Raw genomic sequence first — 19,795 nt, 5'->3', positions numbered from 1 at the left:
GGGTGACTTGGTGATGGGAAACCCGCGGGGATTACAATTGAGATGGAAAAAAAAAATGTACAAAATGATGTAAAAATAAACTTTTGTAATAATAAAAAAATTAAATTAAATATACTATTACATTATATAACTCTTAATCTACAAAAGTTTAACCATGAGAAATAGCCAAGAATTCATTTTAACAGAATGATTACTATCAAGGGTAAATCAATTATTATAATCCATATAATACTTAGGTTTTAAAATACTGTTCAGAAATCTTTATAGTTTTCCAATTCTGTAAGTGTTTATAACAGGAAACAGGAAACATATGTAATGTGCTTCAACCAATTTCCCCCAAAAGAGTACACCTAGCAAGGTAGTTAATGGGGAGAAAAGTCACATTTTCTTATTTCAGCATCCTGAATTCCTGGAGGCAACAAAGCAAATAAAAACCTCAAATTGTTTCTGCATCCTGATTACTTTTACCATTCCCTGTAAATATCTTCAGATTAGTACACAGATACATATCTAGAGACCACAGGTAGTAACCTAGTCATATAGTATAATATTGTGTTTAATTTCATTTCCACTTTAATGTCTTAGCAGAGAGAGGTACCACTCTCTTAGGTCACAGAGAGTGCATGACAATCCATTTCCCATTACCCATACATTTTCATTACTTAACTTGCTACCATCAAAACTGAAACTGGATAGTGCGATACAAAGATAAACAAACTGCTGCCTCCAGATTAAAAAAAACTACTATGTAAGAAAAACATCTTAATAAGTTCTAAAAGAAATAGCTACAAAGGAATTTTCCTGATGGTATAGCTCAAAGTTCTCTAGTTGGAGATTAATAACCTTAACCTATAGTTTGCCTGATATAGGTATTTAAATACCTGGAATTTAACTGGTCTGAATTTCATTGGCATTTCCATTAGAACTTCTACATGCCATTCTGGATTGTAACCAAGACTAATTTTGGTTTGGATAATAATATCCAAATGACACTTTCTGTAATTACATCTCTGTATCTTCCAATAATTGTGAAAATGTTCAGTGTTGTAATCTAGTATCATTCAGCATAGTACAATCAATTATCAGAGACTCACACAAAAACAGATAGTTGTATATATCCAAAATATAACTGCTACAGGCCTATTTTTTTTTATTTATTTTTTTAAAGATTTATTTATTTGTGCATACAAAACTGGGGTACAGGCCAGAGGCTCAGGGGCGGCGAAAGACTTCACCAGAGAGAGTTGGGAGAAGAACAGGCAGATCTACGAAGTACACTGCTGAGAGGAGCAGTGGGCGGGTCAGGAGAGGTCTGCCACGCCATGTGGTCGCCTCCGGGGCAGGCGGGAATGGTGGCTTTAGCTTCTTAGTGCAGTGCTTTAACCCGCTGCGCCACCAGGGAGGGCCCTAGGCCTATTTATTTATTAAAAAAAATCCCTCAAATTTGTTCAACAATAGTTCATCAGATTATCTTCTTTATTTCCTGCCTATGAAATAAATGGGATAAAAGTCCAATATAATACACATTTTAATATGAACAAAAAAAACTGACCCAATAAATAGAACATGACAAGAAGAGGTATAGGTAATAACACACATCCATTATAAATATGTAGTAAGAATTACCAAACAAAGCCAATTCCCTGCCTACATAAAAACTTACAATAGAATCAATGTGGTCCCAGGGCTCCTTTAACATTTTGAAAAAATTAGTGAAGAACCCAATATAGCTAGATGCCACTCAGAAATTAAAGTTGAGGAATTTTAAAAACTTCCATTTATTTACTTTAAAATACCAATAAACCAGAACACATTAGATAACCTTTATTGAAAAACACTGTTGATGTACATACAAAAACTTAGTGACAGCCGAGGCACTGACTTAACATTTCTACAAATCTCTTTAATTTCTAGAAAGCTGAAAAAAGAAAAACTGGGTTCTCTGAACCATGTCCACAGTCAGTATGTGATATAATCTATGTAAAATAAAATCTTGAAATCTCTACTACTTGTGAGATGAAAAAAAATGTATGTCATTTTCATATGATGAAGATGATTTTAACCTCATAAACTCCATAAAAGGCTATTAAGAAGTTTCCAAAATATACTTTGAAGAAAACTAATTGTTTAATCTACGTCAATAAACCTGGAAGGAAAAATACAGGAGTAAAAATAATTGTAAAGATAAAAAAATCCAGATACTGAAGACAAGGTGATGACTTGGGAAGAAATAGAGTAAGGTTACCCAAATACAAATTCAGATTACATTTAAAATATGCTGACATCTTAATGTTTTAAAATACCTTGGATTATGTTTCATGTATGTGACAGGTCTTACTATAAAAATTTTAACATGTTTTCAAATCTTTGAATAGCTTTTAGACTGAAAAAATCAACGCATATTGTTTACACGTGTAAACACATTTCAGATTAGAGATCCAAGTAAAAACTTTAAGAACAAACTTCTAAATTCCTTTTATGATACATACTTGCTGCAATTCACACAGAACCATGAGAAGTCTTTGGAACTTCATCAACTGTATAAATAAGCCTACCTCTTCTGCTGCTGCTTCTGAAAGCAGACCTTCCTTCTGGGCGCAGGTCACATGGAAATAAGCTCTGCACATCCCTGCATCACAGCTAATGCAAACTCCAGTTCTAGCAAAACGAGGGTCTTCACAGAAACTGCACTCCTACAATGGACAGCAAGAAAACTGAAGAGTAAAGACATTTCCAGAACAAGAAATACTGCATTCTCATATAAAGCATTTAACAAGTACAAATAGTTAACCTATAGTATGTTAGTATAAACAAATGACAGACAAACTAAGAGTTTATATGAAAAAAAATATTGTTTCAATAAACTGAAATTCCACTGATAGAATGAAAATAATAATTAATATTACTACTTAAGTTGTTATTATATGCCAGGTATTATTCTAGTCATTTTCCACGTATTTATATTCTACACAGTATGTATAAGAAGTACTACAACTGTTTCCATTTTACATATGAGAAAATTGAAGACCGGTTAAGAAATAGGCTCAAAATAACACCAAAAAATAACTAGGAGTCAGTCTTCAAACTAGGGGAAGTAATCTTAATTTAAACTTTTTGCTCTTAACCTTTTGTCTACACTTACTTAAATAATACATCTCTTGGAGGGGAAAAAAAAGGAAATAAATAGTATGTCAGAAAATCCATCAAAACAATTAAGTTTTGCAACAAAAGACACCATGCAGTTTTAAAGTATATTTAAAAGAATGAAAAGCAAACAATCAATTTGATGACATTAGTAATAATATACAACTTGATCAATTATTTACATGCTTCCATCTAGAAAGGAAAAAAGATATAAAATTTAAGTATAAACTGTTGAAATTACTCCAAACTGCCCCACAAATTTTATCAATCCTTTTACCTACCTTAACCATAGAGAAAAAAAAATCTCATCTCAAAATATAAACTACACTGATAAAAGAAGAAAAAGCTGCTACCATGTAAAAGATGACCAGTAGATAATTAAAAGGAAAACTGTTTAGCAAATGTATTGTAAGTAAATTAAGCATGAGGGAACTTATAAAGAGGGAAACAAAAAGTTTCAGTAGACAGTAACATATTGTTTTAATACTATAACAGTGACTTCCTACTGATTAGGTAACACCAGACTGATACATCAGCAATGAATGAAAACAGAAAGAAACGGGACTCTGAGTACAGATATGAAAATACTCCCACAGCCTTAGAATCGACTGCTTCATTCAGAGTCTTTCTCCAGTAACAGTAGCTATATATGATATAAAATAATCAACTTTTTAGGATAATTTCCTGAGTAATTTTCTGTAATATGATGAAATTGAGTAAGGGATTTCAACTAGACAAGGCAAAAATTTCCTAACAATAGTCTTATAAAACAATAAAAAAATTTAACAAATATACAGAACCTCCCTCACTGTCAGAATTATGTAAAATGTTAGAATACTGAGCAACTGGAAAAATGGAAAAAGTAGTCAGAAGCAGAGAACAGGCAAAAAATGTATTCTCTAAGAGCTGTCCTAATTATAATTCATAATGCTGTTTGATTTTGCAGATAAACTGGTGAGTACATAATTTTCTACTCCCATTTCCCAATACTTTAAAACAAAAGCAAAGGATAATAAAAAAAAATTAGCTAACAATTACACATTTAATAACTTTTCAGTCTAAAGGTCACTGTAGGCTTCAGTTACATGTAGTAATATCCGATTAGTTTTGCTTTACTTTATGGTAATAATATGTGCCTAATGAAAATGATTTTTAGTTTCCTTCTAGGTTCTATTTATTTATTTATTTAAAGATTTATTTTTCTATACATATATAACTGGAGTACAAAGCCAGAGGTGCAGGGGGGTAAGAAGGTTCACCAGAGACAGAGTGGGGAGCAGAGCAGATCTACTGAAATACACTGCTGAGAGGAGCAGCAGGCAGGTCAGTAGAGGTCTGCCACAACATGTGGGTCACCCACCCTGGCTGGGAATTGAACTTGTACTGCAGTGGCTGGGATAACTTCATAGTGCTGTGCTTTTACTCACTATGCCCCCAGGGAGGACTCCTTTTTAGGATATATGCTTGTGAATTAGGAAGCTGCTATGAAAAAGTAGAACTTCCACTTTCCAGTAATAGTGAGTCAGATAATTTGTATTAATGTCACCAGAAAATATGGACAATTTTTTTTTTAACTATTCTTCAATGGCATCAGAGAGGTAACAGGATAGTCTAGAATTATTTGAGGGCCAGAAAAGTAAGTAAGTGCTTGGGACAGATTTCCCCCTTTGGGATTTAGCTAGTTCTAGAGAGAGAAGCTACATATAGTTCAACAGAAAATACCCAAACTAAAGCGTAAGTGTACTTAAAGTGAGGGTGGAGAGTGAGATAAGGGGCTAGTGGTTAGAGTTCAAGAAGGATATTCCAGGTATAAGAGGAGAAATGATCAAATTTCTGAATTTTCCGGATCAGAATTTTCCAACATTCTACGAGTACTCTACCCCACATTTAATATGTTACTTGTGCTATTTAAAAGTAATCCTTCTCAATTTCCCAGTAGTCAATAATGCAGAGAAAATCTACCAGTGCCTAATTTGTTCTAACATTCCAGAGACGTTTATATAGTAATATACCTAAGTTTAATAAGTGAGCATTTTATTATCTATAATCCCAAAGCTCAATCATATGAAGCATTTTATGTAAGAATTATTTGCTAGGCAAATCATATAATCATAAATATATAACCAATCTTTGAAATATGAGTAAAACAATGAGTGTTTCTTGAACTCTTTTTATAATTTGATAAATTCCACTTGAAAAGCAAAGCCAGAAAATAGGTTTGCATTTGACCCAACTAGAAAAATACAATGATTTGGTCTGAGAACTCATTAAGCGCAAGGCTATGTTAAAAATACATGAAATAAATATATATATTTTACTGATTTTGTGTATAAATCACTATCAATGCTAAGTGCTTTAGCTATAAGAAGCATAATTATTAGTAAATATTTCTGTAGTCAGCAATAATATTGAAAAATTACGTAAACTAACAAGTAAAAACTTTTTCTTTTAAACAAACAAAAATATTTGTCCTACCTTGGCACCATATTTGGAATAGTTCATTTCTGTTAGTGTTACTGGTCGTAATTTGTCAATATCTCCAAACGCTACTCCAGGAACATAGAGGGCACAAACAATGTGAACCCATCTATAAAGAAAACATAGAATTTTGCTTTCAAACTCTTTCTGCATAGAAAATAAAATATACACCACCTCAAATAACTATTGAAAGAATTCTATTACCAGAGCTCAGTCTCAAAACACTCTAGAATCTGAAACACCTATAAAATATCATAATGAAAGAGGAAATACAGTAAGCACTATTTTCCAAGAGCACAGCCAAAGTTGAGGAACTAACAACAATAATTGCCTTTTAGTTAAAATTCACCTGTCATTTGCACTTACCTGGTATTCTCAAATAGCTGCACAAAATCAAACAAAATATTATTTTCATATGCATGGCAAGGAATTCACTTCAATATTTTAAGCACTTTGAGAATTAAGGATCCCAATTTTAAAAATGTAAAGTTACTACATATTATAGGTGAAATTATTCTTTATTATTACTTTTTTTATAAAAACTGTTGGATAACCCTTAAGGATATATATATATATCAGTTTTCCCAGAATAAAACTGATTCTAGAGGACTATATCGAACTGTTATAATAAATAAGGAAATCATATTTCATTCAACTCATTTGTTTGCCATACAACCTATGTTCAAAAGCTTAAAATGCCCAACGTATAAATATTTTTTAAAGTCTGAATGATGTTGCAACACTATACAAAGAATACTCAAACTGTCCATAGACTAAAAGGAATAAAATAGCAGAACTTGAATTTAACTGCATTTTGAAAAACTGCTCTGAACCATTTTATTGTTTGCTTACAACCAAACAAAACATGATCACGGAATCTGAAATTTAAAAAATGAAGAGAGAGGATAAAAATAGGATGGCTGATCTGCCTTAACCTTATGAATACATTAACAACAAATTCTGCTTTATCACAGTTTAAAAGGCTATGATTGCTATATGGTTCTGTTTTATGGTGCACTATGAATTTTAAAAACTAAGAATCATTTTATAGATTTACTAAGAAAACAGATACAAATCCTTAAAAATGATTTTTATAAGGGAGAAAATCCAAGGTTTTGAGATGTTCTTGATAAAATGTTTTAATCCAACCTTCCCAAAGCATCCTGTTGAGTTCAATATAAAGATACACATCTTCAACAAGCAGCTGCTTTCTCAATTTAATTTACACAGGATTTTCGTGCTCCACTGGTGTATTAAATGCTGCTGTACTCTGTAGGAGTTTATCTTTGATAAACTCAACAGCTGGCTGCTTGCTTCATAGTGACCTTCTTAAAATGTTTTAGTACAAGTCACACAAGTTCTGCAGATTTAAACTGGCATTTCCGTGTTACTGTCATAGTGTATCATTTTCCCAAACCACTCATGAGAGGATGCCAACCAGAATCTTTATTAAAATACATATCAAGCAGTTGAGACAATTTGGTCTTTTGATACCTATTATAAATAGTTTTTTGTGTTTCTAGTTGCTCATACGTGATAACCTTATGATTAAGATAAATCAAGAAATCAGAAAAGAACAATATTCCTTGTTACTTGACCACCCATTTTGCTCGAGCTGATGACAGATGGGGACTGAAGAAAGGAGCAGAAAACGCACACATAAATTCACCAAAAAACAGTTACAATTGTCATTCTAGCATAATAACTATTGGGAGAATCTTTTAAATTCACACAGTTTAACAAACGCAATCGAAAGATACTTCCCTAGGTAGAAATACAGGCTCATTTCAGAATGGGAATCAAATTTGATTTTGATATGCCATGTATTTGTAGTGGCTTTACAATATATAAGACAAACTTCTAAGTATGTTTTCATTCCTTGATTTATTCATTAAGCTACTAATTGATTACTAGAAACCGAGCACCACGCAGGTAGTTTGCAAACTATGATATATGTGAAGAGCTTTCAGCACAGTGTCTGGCAAGCTATCCTCCTGTTACTAGTTTTATAAGACTACTTAATACAGAATAAAATTCTCTCCCTACGAAATGAAATAAAAAATTAAGTCACATACTTTCTGTGTAAAAATTTTGGCTCCTCTCAGAAACTGAGGGAAATAAATGTCCAACAATCACTGTGACAGAAGTCCATTTCAAAGTCTTTTCCATACATTGTTTTTTCCCCCGTTCCCCATTTGAAACTAGAATGTTAAATGGCAATCCAAGTCTTCTTGAGCTTTGTTGTTATTAACTTTGAATCAAACTAGTACTATAACTTTCCAACACTATTAAAACCTGTAATTTCCTTTACAGACTGCAGAAAAGTGTGGACCTTAACACAAGTAAAATGTTAAAACAGTATAAAAGAACTTTTGCTAGGCCACACCATCAAGGAAAATTACAACATATGTGTCAGAGGAGTCAACATAAATATCTCTTAGTAAACTTAAATGGTTAGAGGTCCCCCTTCTCTTCATACAGAAACAACTCTACAGGTTATTTTGTGGACTATCAAATCATGGAGAGAGCTACTTTTAGTTTTCCAACAGAATTCTCAAGCTATTAACAAGAAGAAGGTAAAATAAATTCTCTTTCCTAAAAAGGTCTATGTTTCCCAAAGTTGCCTAGCTTACCAACACAATTCATCACCATAATTTCAATACTCAGGACAGAAGTTACCAGAAAGAATTTATGCAGCTGGTATTCCATGATTATGTTAAGTAAGTAGAATAGTACTGGTAATAAGAAAGTGGTAGTATGTCCGGGACCCAGACCAGGACTTTGCCTCCTATGCACAAAACAACACTTGATTGGAACTTAGAGTAAACATCCTGGTTGAGAATGCAGCACACCGGAAGGAATCCCTTCCCCCACTCCTTCCTTTCCCGCTCAGCAAGCTCTGGCGCCAAAGAGACAAAGAGATGACGATGGATCCCTCCCCTCAAACCCACTGGCCTTTAAGACCATCAGACCACCCCCAGCCCGTACCTTCTGTGCCGCCCTCAAGTATATATATATATATGTCTGTTGTAAGAATAAAGAACTCTCGCACGTGTCTCTGTCTTTGTCTTCTTCCTCGGGCTGTCCCTGGGGCTCTACCCGCTTGCCATGCGGGTCAAGGCCCGCCACAAGGTCAAGGCTCTGCCTTCTCCTCTCGTGGACCCTGGGACCCCAATCCTCGGCCTTGCTGGTCAAGGCCCCCCGCAGTAGTAGTAGCTGCAGCAAAATTTATTTACCGGACTTAGTACGTTTCAAAAATTGTACTAACTGGGCCCTCCCTGGTGGCGAAGCAGGTTAAAACACAGCACTAAGAAACTATAGCTACTTCAGCATGAGTTCCATCCCTGACCACCCCAGAGGTGATACACATAGCACGGCGGACCTCTCCTGATCCGCCGGCTGCTCCCTTCAGCAGTGTACTTTGTCCATCTGCCTGTTCTGCTCCCTGCTCTGTCTCTGGTGAATCCTCTCGCTGCCCCTGCACCTCTGGCCAATTCTGTATGCATAAATAAATAAATCTTTAAAAAAAATTGTACTGAGTCACTCATAATTCCTCTCAAAGTACTTAGAAAACTGAGACATAGAAAGGTTACATCATTTGTCTAAAATCCCAGTTAATAAAGAGAGACTAGAATCCAAGAGTAGGTAGTCCAACTTGACAGTGCACCTTTAACGCTTTCCTCAAATTCCTAATTAATTCTAGGTTAAAGTTAGTTCAAACATAAAATAATACCCAAATCTATGATACAGAAACAGATTCATGTTAGTATATCAAATTATTTGAAATAATTATACAAGTTAATCATTTCATTTAGGGGGATGAGGAAGAAGATGTATGATTTGTAATCACTTTTTCTAGATATCAAAACACTAAGCGACTATGCTATCCCAACAATTTTGTAGGACATTTCTCAAAAGATGATCTATCAGTCTTTTGACTGATGAGGCAAAAATAAGAAAAATTTCTTTTTACTTTAAAATTTATTAAGTTTTATTTTGGGATAAACATATTCTGCCCTATTCTATGTGAAAATATGAGAAATGATAATACAACTTTGTATAGGTTGTTTTCTTGTTCTTATTAAGACATTAAACTTTTTAAATTGGGCATTCCCTCTCATACTGAGTTGTAGGTTGGGCTCCTGAACATGTAAAATGATTAGTAACTACTGTATTTCAGTTACCAGTCCAAGTAGTCTGCTAACAAGTCATGAATGATGTGAATTGTGCAAATTTGATAATATAGATGCAAATGTAATGAAAACAGATCTCTGTGACAATTCCCAATTGTCTCTCAGCTTCAAATTCACCCTTTAATATCTGCTCTGTAATAATGAATAATATCCCTTCAGCATTTCTCCTTAGCAGGTTATTTAGAGGTCTTGGGAGTGGTAGATAGTACTGTAGGAAGAAAGGGCCTCTCAGCAGGATAAAGGAGTGCTCTGCCCGGGCCACCGGCACTCCCACAGTACACACATAGGCCTAGACTGGAGAGGACATAGACCCCCTTACAAGAGCTTCCCTCTGCTGCTTATGCCCACTCATCTCCTTCTCAAGAAATGTAGACCAAGTCCAGCCCAGAAATCTTCTATGATATCCAGAATACTGCAACTACATCTTCTCTAAAAAGATATAAAACTCAATCTGAAGGATTGAGTTTTGGTCACTCCCCTGGTACTCTCTCTACCCTAGGATATTCTTTAGAGTTCCTTAATATCTTATGGTTACTCTTTATCAAAGCTTTACAATTCTTCACATTAAATCTCCCCTTTTAAAAATCATGTATGGATTCTGTCTCTTTAAACTCTTTTAAGTAGATAGATTTGTGTTCAAATTAGACTGATCTCCAGTTTGATAAAATTAAATGGCTTAATGATCTAAGCCTCAGGTACTATTCCTATAAAATGGGAACCTTTATTACCTCTCTCGTGATAGGACCATAAGGGGGGAGAATGGATTAAAGGCAAATGCAAATATTCAATAAATGGTCTTTTCTCCTCCTCACCCAGTTCTATTACCTACTGTCCAGTTACTCGATGCTGCAAAGACACACAAGGAAGCAATCATAAATATGAAATTCAGAAAATTATAGATAGAAGAATAGTTAGAAGCAGACATATTATAAAGGCGGCATCTTAACACAAAAAAATTATATCAACCTTCCAGCATCTGTTTCCTTGAAAATTCCATCTTGATTGGGACATAGTTCACAGCTAGGGGAGACACCACATTTACAGGCATCACAAAACCAAGGTTCAGTGGAGTTTTCAGAAGCTGAACTCATAATAGAGTCACTTTCTCCATCAACCCCATAGCAGCCTAAAGAGGAAAAAAAAAATTGATGTTATTTTTTAAATTCATGTTTTTAAAATCGCAAAGGAAGGGAAGTATTCTGAAAAAAAGTGGTTTATAAGAATAATATTAAAACAGAAGTACAGCTTATTAAATGACTTTTTCATGTCTATACACAATGAAATTAGTGACTTTCTTAAATCAGTTTAGACTTACTGGAAAAGCATTACAGGAAAGGGAAAAAAATATAGTTTCATTTTTTTAATTAAAAATACAAAAATTTGGGGGGGGAAGGGAGGGAAATGCATGGGACTATGGTGGTGGCACACGGGTGATTTGGTGATGGGAAACCCGTGGGGATTACAATCGAGATGGAAAAAAAAATGTGCAAAATGATGTAAAAATAAACTTTTGTAATAATTGAAAAAAAATACAAAAGTTTTCATTTAAAAAGAAAGCAAATTAAGTCTAAGAACTATTGATTAGGAATACTTATTGAACTCACTTTGTGCTAGACACATATATATGTAAAATCATGTTCATGCAAAACAAACATTAAAAACTTAAAAAAAAAACAAAACTGTGATCTAATTTTGGAGGCAGATTAGAACAAAGTCATACAACCAAATGCAAGTAAGTGTAAGTAAACAGAATGCACAGAAACACACATAAATTGTCTTAAGAATATTCAAATAGTGTAGACTAGGGTTAGACCAGGTGAATCCAATTCACAACTGAGCCACAGCTATATGCGGTATTGGATCTTTTAAAAGAAATTTAACTCTGTCATTTATTAAGCTTTACCTATAATTGACATGAATAAAAACAAGTGATTACTTTGTCTTCTCATTCACTAATAACTCAGTACTCTGAGGAGTTAAATTATTTAAGCAGATAACATCTAAATATACTCAGTGTATTGAATCAAGAAGGTAAATTAACAATTCCTTATCTTTTGGAGTAGAACATATTATATTTCAAACACATTCCAATTATCAAAAACAGAAATTTCCTTAATAACTCAAACAAGCATATGTGGAATTACAAATAGTGTTGAAAGTTACTTGGGCTTCAAGATCTCGCAAGAATTCTTATAAAACTCAATTATCTTCCTTGATTTTGAGATAAAAGAGTGTTTAGCTTTTCCTCTGTGGCTGCCTGAAGAGCCACTGCCATCATGAATGACACAACACAGTAACTATCTGGACTAGCAAATTCATGGCCAACCGACTGCTTCAGCAGAAACAAATGGTCACTGATGTTCGTCCTGGAAAGGCTACAATACCTAAGACTGAAATTCGGGAAAAACTAGCAAAAATGTACAAGACCACCCCGATGTCATCTTTGTGTTTGGATTCAGAACCTATTTTGGAGGTGGCAAGACAACTGGCTTTGGCATGATTTATGATTCCTTGGATTATGCAAAGAAAAATGAAAAATGAAAAATGAACCCAAACATGGACTTGCAAGACATGGCCTATATGAGAAGAAAAAAGACTCAAGAAAACAGGGAAAGGAATGCAAGAACAGAATGAAGAAATTCAGGGGGACTGCACAGGCCAGTGCTGTGCTGACAAAAGTGAGCTCGAGATTGGACAACAGAAGGAGTCAAGATTCTGTAGTGACTTTATCTGTATCTGTGGTGACTGTGCAGATTTTTCATGAGAGGATTAATAAATCAAACTTTTCATGTGTCAAAAAAAAAAAAGTATATAGTTATCCCACCAGAAATTTAGGCAGGAATTATTGACAATAAACATCTTGGTAAGACCAGTTTCTAATCATTAAAATCCCTGAAACTCAAATTTGCCTATGAAAAGGTTCCTAGTCCCTGAAAAACCAATCAAACACACTACAAAATGATGTCACATCAATCATGAATAATTCTTTCTCAGTAAAAAGATAAAAAGAAGAATGTATTGGTATCAACAAAGCACTGATAGACAAGGGATCTGTCAAAGAACTGAAAAGTTGAAAGATAATTTCACCCACGCTAAAAAAAAGGACGAACTATTGGTTAACAATTACAAACATTTCTCTGATGACTATAATAATCATTACTAAGTAGTTTTCTTTTTCCTAATGTTGCTGAACACACACCAACTTCAGAACATATAATTTCTCTTCTTCTAGAAAGGAAGACACTTTCCTCATGATAAAACACCCTTTAGAAAAATGATTTAACCATATATATATATATATAGTAACAAAATAGATTAAAACTTAATTCTAGTCCAGACGTTGCCCCTGTCACCTTTATCTGAGCATTTTCTCTGTTCTCTGTAGCAATTTATTACCTCTCAAGATGGGTTACTTCCACAGATAGTTAAGTATCAACGATATCAACTTGTCTTGTTCTATAGGGTAATTTTAGTACAAAATTGGGAAGGAAACCCATTGTAACCTCTAGAGAAACTGAACACATTAGAAAAACCACTATGAGAAACATAGATAAAGACAATCATCTCTCAAAAAGTTTTACCACATAATAAGTTTATATGCATTCACAAGATGAATATAATGTTATCTAAACCCTTATACACTAAGCAGAAAACAGGAGCCTAAATTGGAGAGTGACATCTTCTAACCACCAAGGATACCCAAATTAAAATAAATATATAAATAAATATACTGAGTCACATCATCCAGAAAGAAAAAGAGCCATAAGCAACAGGTAGACAACTTTAAAGTTCCTAACATAAATCTACTGTATGTTATTAACAGATCAACAATGATGTGAAAGCATTTTATTTATACAATGTTAACACTCAATACCTATAACCAATAGTCTACTAGGCAGAAAAATAAAAACCGGATTGCAAATATGACTTACATAAGAAGTTTCAAGCAAATCCCATAATTATTGTCATCCTTATACTACTGAAAGTTATTATTAAAATGAATCCTAAAATAATCTAAAAAAAATCAGATAAGAGAGTGCCGGAGAAAACATTTTAGAGGTGAACAGAACACAATATAAGCAAAGATATTAATATTCATGGCTTTTCTAATATTGTTAAATTGTGGTTGGTAAATATCATCTTCATCATCTCTACTTAGGTAGACATTTTTGACATGAAAAGAAATTCAGTCTTCTTCTTTGAAACAGCTTTAAGTCACCAAAAAAGAAAACTTTTCAGTGAAGGCAACAGTAAGCAAGATACTGAATAAAAGAAAAACAAAAAGTCAATCTGTCTTCTCAAAGGATTATGCAATGCAAGAAAAAAAGTATATTTTTTAACAAAATAATGTTCCTTTGAAGCAAATTCTTTCATCTATAGTCATACAAAGTAAGCAATTACCCTGACAATAAAATATCTGAGGGTCTATCCATTTTATTTATTTCATTCACCAAAATCAAGGTAAATCACAGCAGTTAACCTTTTTAAAATAAAGCAAAATTCCATTCTCTTTTTTAAAAAGAATATACAACATAAAAATAAAAATTTGCACAGAGATTAAAACACCTACAAACAACTTCAAAAATGATTTCTTGAAAAAAAAAACTATGATTTTTAAGGGCCCCTCATAGCAAACTCTTGCTTTGTAAACCAGAAGACTGGTATCATGTAAGTTCCAATAACAACCAGCAAACATATAAATATTTTTTTTCAGCTTCACTGCCCATGAAAAATGACCTACACTATAACTTTACAGAATTCTTTACTTACCCCTTTCACCTGGAACTTTTCCTGTATTTCTCTGACATTCTTCTTGGGTTTACTGAGCTCTAGATCAAAGTTTCAGAACTTGATATTTACTACAATCCATTTTTAACTAATAACTAATGACATTTCAAAATCTTTTTCCTTCTTCCATAAAAAACAGAATTTAAACTATCATAAAACAATTTTCATTCTCTTCTACCTAAGAGGCGAAAAGTACTTCCACACAATGATTATGAAAAAAATCAGTTTTTCATAATGGTAAACATATAAAATAAAAATATTACGACATAAAATCCAACTCTCATGAGTTCTGGATGTTTTCAAGTAGATAAACATAGAAATATATTTTAGAGGCATCTAATTAGTATTAACCTCTGAGTAACAAATGCATCATATACATTATCAATTTTTAGAAAAATTTGGGGTTAAAGCCACAGTACTACCAAGCCCTCACCAGCCACTGTGGCATGAGTTCCATCCCTGGCCAGGTTGCTGACCCAAATGGCAGAGCAGTTTGTCTCCTGGTCTCCTGTCTCACCCGCTGCTCCCCTCATCGGTGTATTTCAGTAGATCTGCCTATTCTGCTCCCTGCTCTGTCTCTGGTGAATCCTTTCACCCACTGCCCCTCTGGCCTACAGCCCAGTTTTTGTCTGCATAAATAAATAAATCTTGAAAAAATAATAATAAAAAAGTGCTTTCAATTGTTTTGAAATATACACAGGCATGAGTACTCCAAACTAGTCTTCTACTTTCTAACTACCTGACTCTGGAAAAATTACATCTCTAGTGTAGAGCTACCTCATCAACAATATGTATTTCATTCTAATTACTTCTCAACACAGAAAAGAAAAAAAAAAAAACAGGAACACAAAAGTTATTCTTTAAAATTTTAAACAACCTTTTTGAACTTTATATACTATCACTAGACCTCTGATTACAAAATTCACTAAATAACAAGGTTTTAAAGAGTATCAAGAGTATTACTGTTCATGAGAAAGGAACTTAAAGTATACATGACACCTGTCACAAATACATCCTAAATCATAAAAGTCAATGTGCTCCACAGGTGATTTGGTGATGGGAAGCCCACGGGGATTAAAACTGAGATGGAAAAAGACACAAAATGATATAAAAATAAACTATTATTAAAAAATATTAATAACACATAAAACAAACGAAGTCATAAAATGCCCACTGGTTTATAAAGTCCAAATCATTATAACTTGAGCATAACTTCATAATCTAGCCAACACTCATGAGGCATGTTTTTGCATACTAAGAAATAAAAACTAAAAAGGGTTAGGTGAGTAGCAAACTGAAAAATGAATAACTATGTGGGAGAAACAACTCTGAATAGGCCTTTCTTACTTAACGTACTGCAACTAAACCCAAGGGTTACTAAGTGATACTCTGTCATGTACTATGACCTATCTGACATTGTTCTACAAACAGTGCAGAATACATCACAGAACTGACATCAAGTGAGGGGTACCCACCTATAAAAAGATCTTGCCACAAAGGTGTTTATATAAATGACAAGTTCTAACCCATAAATTTCAAAAGAGAGATATATTTATAGTCAGATGAAGTGAGTACTATGAAAAGTAGACAGCTATACTTTGCATAAATACCAACAGTACTATTTTTAAGCAAAATCTTAAATTAAAATCTGTCCTAATTGTGATTATTTACAACAACCATACATTTTTAAAACAGAAGAAAAAGAATGAAAAGGCAAAGAAATCTGCCAAAACACCAAGGCTGTTAGAATATCTGGACTGACAAAAGTATTTTTCTTCTCTCAGTTCTACATTTTCCACATTTTATTTATTATTCATGTACTATATTAAAATGAACAAATAGATTTTTCTTCAGGAAAATTCCCTTTCAAGTAAAAATTCATTTTGCAATGGAAAAATTCATAAAGATCCACTGATGTGATGATGATACAAAAACTAAGCATTCTAAACAATGAAAAACACATTAAAAGGTAGGTGGACAGGGTGGGAAAAATCCAAAACAAGAATAGTAAAGTAATAAATTTAAAAAAAAACTATGAAAAAGTTTAACAAATAACAGAAAATAAAACGTGAATGATCATAAGACATATTTTACCAAAGAGTCTCTAAAAGATTAAAAGAATAATTATAATATGCAGTATTGTGGACCCTCCTGGTCATGCAACAGGTTAAAGCATGGCAGTTTGAAGCTATTGCAGCCACTGCAGCATGAGTTCAATCCCTGGCCAGGGAGGTAACCCACATGGTGTAGCAGACCTTTCCTAACCCACATGCTGCTTTCTTTCCCTAGACAGTGTATTTTAATCCATTTGCCTGTTCTGCTCTCCATAAGTCCTCTCACCCCCTACACCTCTTGGACTGTACCCCAATTCTGTATGCATAAATAAATCAAACTTTAAAAAAATACATGTAGTGTTGTGGAGTAGTTTGTACACTATTGGTAAAAACATATAAAAGTACAGTCATTTTGAAGGCAATCTGGCAGTTTTCTGAAAACTTAAATGCCTTATCTTTTGATTTAGCAAACTCACTTCTAGGAATCTATCCCATAAAAATCATTACAGGAATATACATCATTATAAAAGTGAAAAAATGACAAATAAAAGGAAAATATATACATTATGGTTGCGATATTCTATAGCTAACTAAAAGAACTAATATATCCCATGAAAAGAATCTCAAGATTAACAAAGGAGTAAAATAAAGCAAGCTCTGAGGTGGGAAGGGAGCAAGAAAGTATTCATTCCATTTATTTAAAGAGGGGTGGAAAGAGAGTGTGTGCATTCATAGTGTGCAGACACACGTGTATAGAAAAGCCTGCCGAAAGGAGCTCGCACTGGTCAAACACAATTTATGCATAAGAGTATCAGGTGAGATTAGCTAATAAATGAAGTGAAAATGAATGAATTATAAAAGCTTCATTTTTCAGTCACCTCTGTAATAATTATTCTGGCAATGATGTTAAAACTACTAATTTCTGTTAGAAAACAGAATATGAACAAAATCTCAAAGTTATTAACCTATGGATTCCTTACCTCAAAAAAGTCAAGGAAATACAGTATGGGGGAAGATACAAGAATATTTTTAATAACAGCTAATATTATGGTCAACAGAAGGGGCTCATGCATTTACAGTCCTTTGTGTCTCTTAATGGTGGGAGAAGCCCCTGCGATTCTGTTAACACTTAACCTTGTTGCGTTAAATCTAATCTCCAGTTAAGTTTCCATATCTGTTACTATAGAAGTTAGTAAGAACAGAATATTGACTGTGTTACTGAGAAACATTGTTAATGGTAAAAATGATCCAACAGACTGCTTATGAGCTGAGAGAAACTAAAAATGCCTGGAGATGCTTTTATTAGAGTTCCCTGAGTACAGAAAATAATAACGGGGCTGTCCCTTTCTGTCACTGTTATGTCATATAGTGGATATGCTGATTCCAGTGCAGATGAAGTTCCTGTGTCATAATGATTCCTGAGCTGTCACTTTGGAATGCAGGGCGTGTCTAATGAAGACAGTGCCCTGCTATAGGGACTACTATAAAATCTCTTAGAAAACTGGAAAGAGGTCCTCCCTGGTGATGCCACAAGTTAAAGCACAGCACTACGAAGCACTCTGAAGCTATCCACGGTCACTGCAGCATGAGTTTAATCCTAGGTCAGGGAGGTGACCCACAGAGCATAGCAGACCTCTCCTGACCTACCCTTGTTCCCCTCAGCAGTGTATCTCAGCACATCTGCTCCCTATTCTGTCTCTGGTGAATCCTCTCACAGCTGCCCCCACCCTACACCTCTGGCCTGTACCCAGTTCTGTATTCATAAATTTAAAAAATCTTTAAAAAAAGAAAGAAAAAAAATCAGAAGGAAGGAATGAGGTTGCCATATTGGCAAGCTTGGTTTTTTGTTTTTTTTTTTTCTTCTCCTTTTATCTTTCTGAATAAGCAAAAGCTAAATGCTACCTATGGTAGTCTTGAAAATATTAAAGTTCAGATACCCTGATAAACATTATAATGCTATTCCCATATATTATCAGTGGAGCTAATAGTTTAGTGAGCATAACAAACATGGTGGAATATTGGTAAAATATAACTGGGTGGTCCCCAGGAAAAGGGGAGGTTCCAGTTTCCCTGCCCCACCCAAAGAAGGGTGAAGCTGTGCAGGGAGAAGACTGGAGAGAAGGAAGCAAGATGGAGAGACAGAGGAAACCTGAGGCCTGTGGGGAGGTAAACAATGGCAGCTTATATCTTGACTTTGAGTTTGCTCTTTCCCTCCCAGACTTGTCTTGCTATTTCTGATCCTTTATATGGGGTTTTGCTGGAAGGTGCCTTAGACTTGTGGCAGGCTTTCTGGGACTTCTTTAGGCAAATTTGCGCGGACATTTACCCATGGGTGTTTGATTATAATCTTTGTCTTTTCTGCATTGTTTACTAATAGTATTAAAGTTCCTTTCCATTTAAATAGGGAAACTGTTTTATCTCTATGTGGCAGATGGCAGAACCTATTTTAGAGTGGGAAGGTTTGGGGTTCTGAGGTGCAACTCTCCCTGCTCTGTAACAAAAAACACAAATTTTGATTAAGAAGGTCAGGGACCTGACTTGTGATTCTGCATTTCCAACAAGCTTCCAGGTCATACAGATATTATTGTTTAATGTTATTGATTTATAGATTATTCTTTGAGCAACAAAGCTCCAAAAAAACCCTATGGAAATAACTCAACATTTTAAAAGTTAAATGAAAAATTTCTTAAAACCTTATTCACTTAAAAAAACACACACACCTTATTCATTTTAGCAGCAGTAGTATTTAAGTTATATAGTGGAAAAATAAAGTAGAAATAAAGAAATAATAAAGCTCCTATGAGGACTGTCACTACTTCTGAGATTCCATTATAAAGGAGGGGAAGATAATTAAAAATTAAAAAGGAATGAGAATATCATGCACCTAAGAAGAGATGAAAAATAAAATCCATATTATTGGACAGATCACATATCGTATTTTACTTTTTCAACTCAGATCTAAATAACATGTGTTGGTAGCTTATGTTAGCAATGTCATTAAGTATGACTTCAGTGACTAAACAAGGACTCCAATATATTAAATACACATCACACTGCACATAATTATTATATTATATTGAGAATTATCACTATTACTTTTAGTCAGAAGTATAATTCAATCACTTAATCAAACAGAGC

The 19,795-nt window shown here is 33.9% G+C and overlaps 1 protein-coding gene and 1 pseudogene across 7 annotated transcripts in view; one reads left to right on the top strand and one right to left on the bottom strand.

Annotated features, from left to right (window-relative positions):
- The window catches only part of PHF14 (PHD finger protein 14), a 172,416-nt gene that overhangs the window by 131,579 nt on the left and 21,042 nt on the right, over positions 1-19,795 (bottom strand). For all 7 annotated transcript variants that reach the window (XR_001145083.1, XR_001145084.1, XM_012720907.1 and 4 more), the window contains exons 5-7: positions 10,782-10,941; positions 5,620-5,731; positions 2,556-2,693 (exon numbers count right to left, since the gene is read on the bottom strand). Coding sequence is in view for 5 of the 7 variants with exons in the window: in XM_012720907.1 (XP_012576361.1) it covers positions 2,556-2,693; positions 5,620-5,731; positions 10,782-10,941 (410 nt within the window). In the remaining 2 variants the exon portion in view is untranslated. The remainder of the gene's footprint in view (positions 1-2,555; positions 2,694-5,619; positions 5,732-10,781; positions 10,942-19,795) is intronic.
- Positions 12,100-19,031, top strand: LOC105853211 (annotated as a pseudogene).

This window comes from Condylura cristata, unplaced genomic scaffold, assembly GCF_000260355.1.
Source record: "Condylura cristata isolate star-nosed mole 26May11 unplaced genomic scaffold, ConCri1.0 scaffold00005, whole genome shotgun sequence".
Taxonomy (NCBI): domain Eukaryota; kingdom Metazoa; phylum Chordata; class Mammalia; order Eulipotyphla; family Talpidae; genus Condylura; species Condylura cristata.
This window is presented reverse-complemented; position numbering and strand designations above follow the sequence as displayed.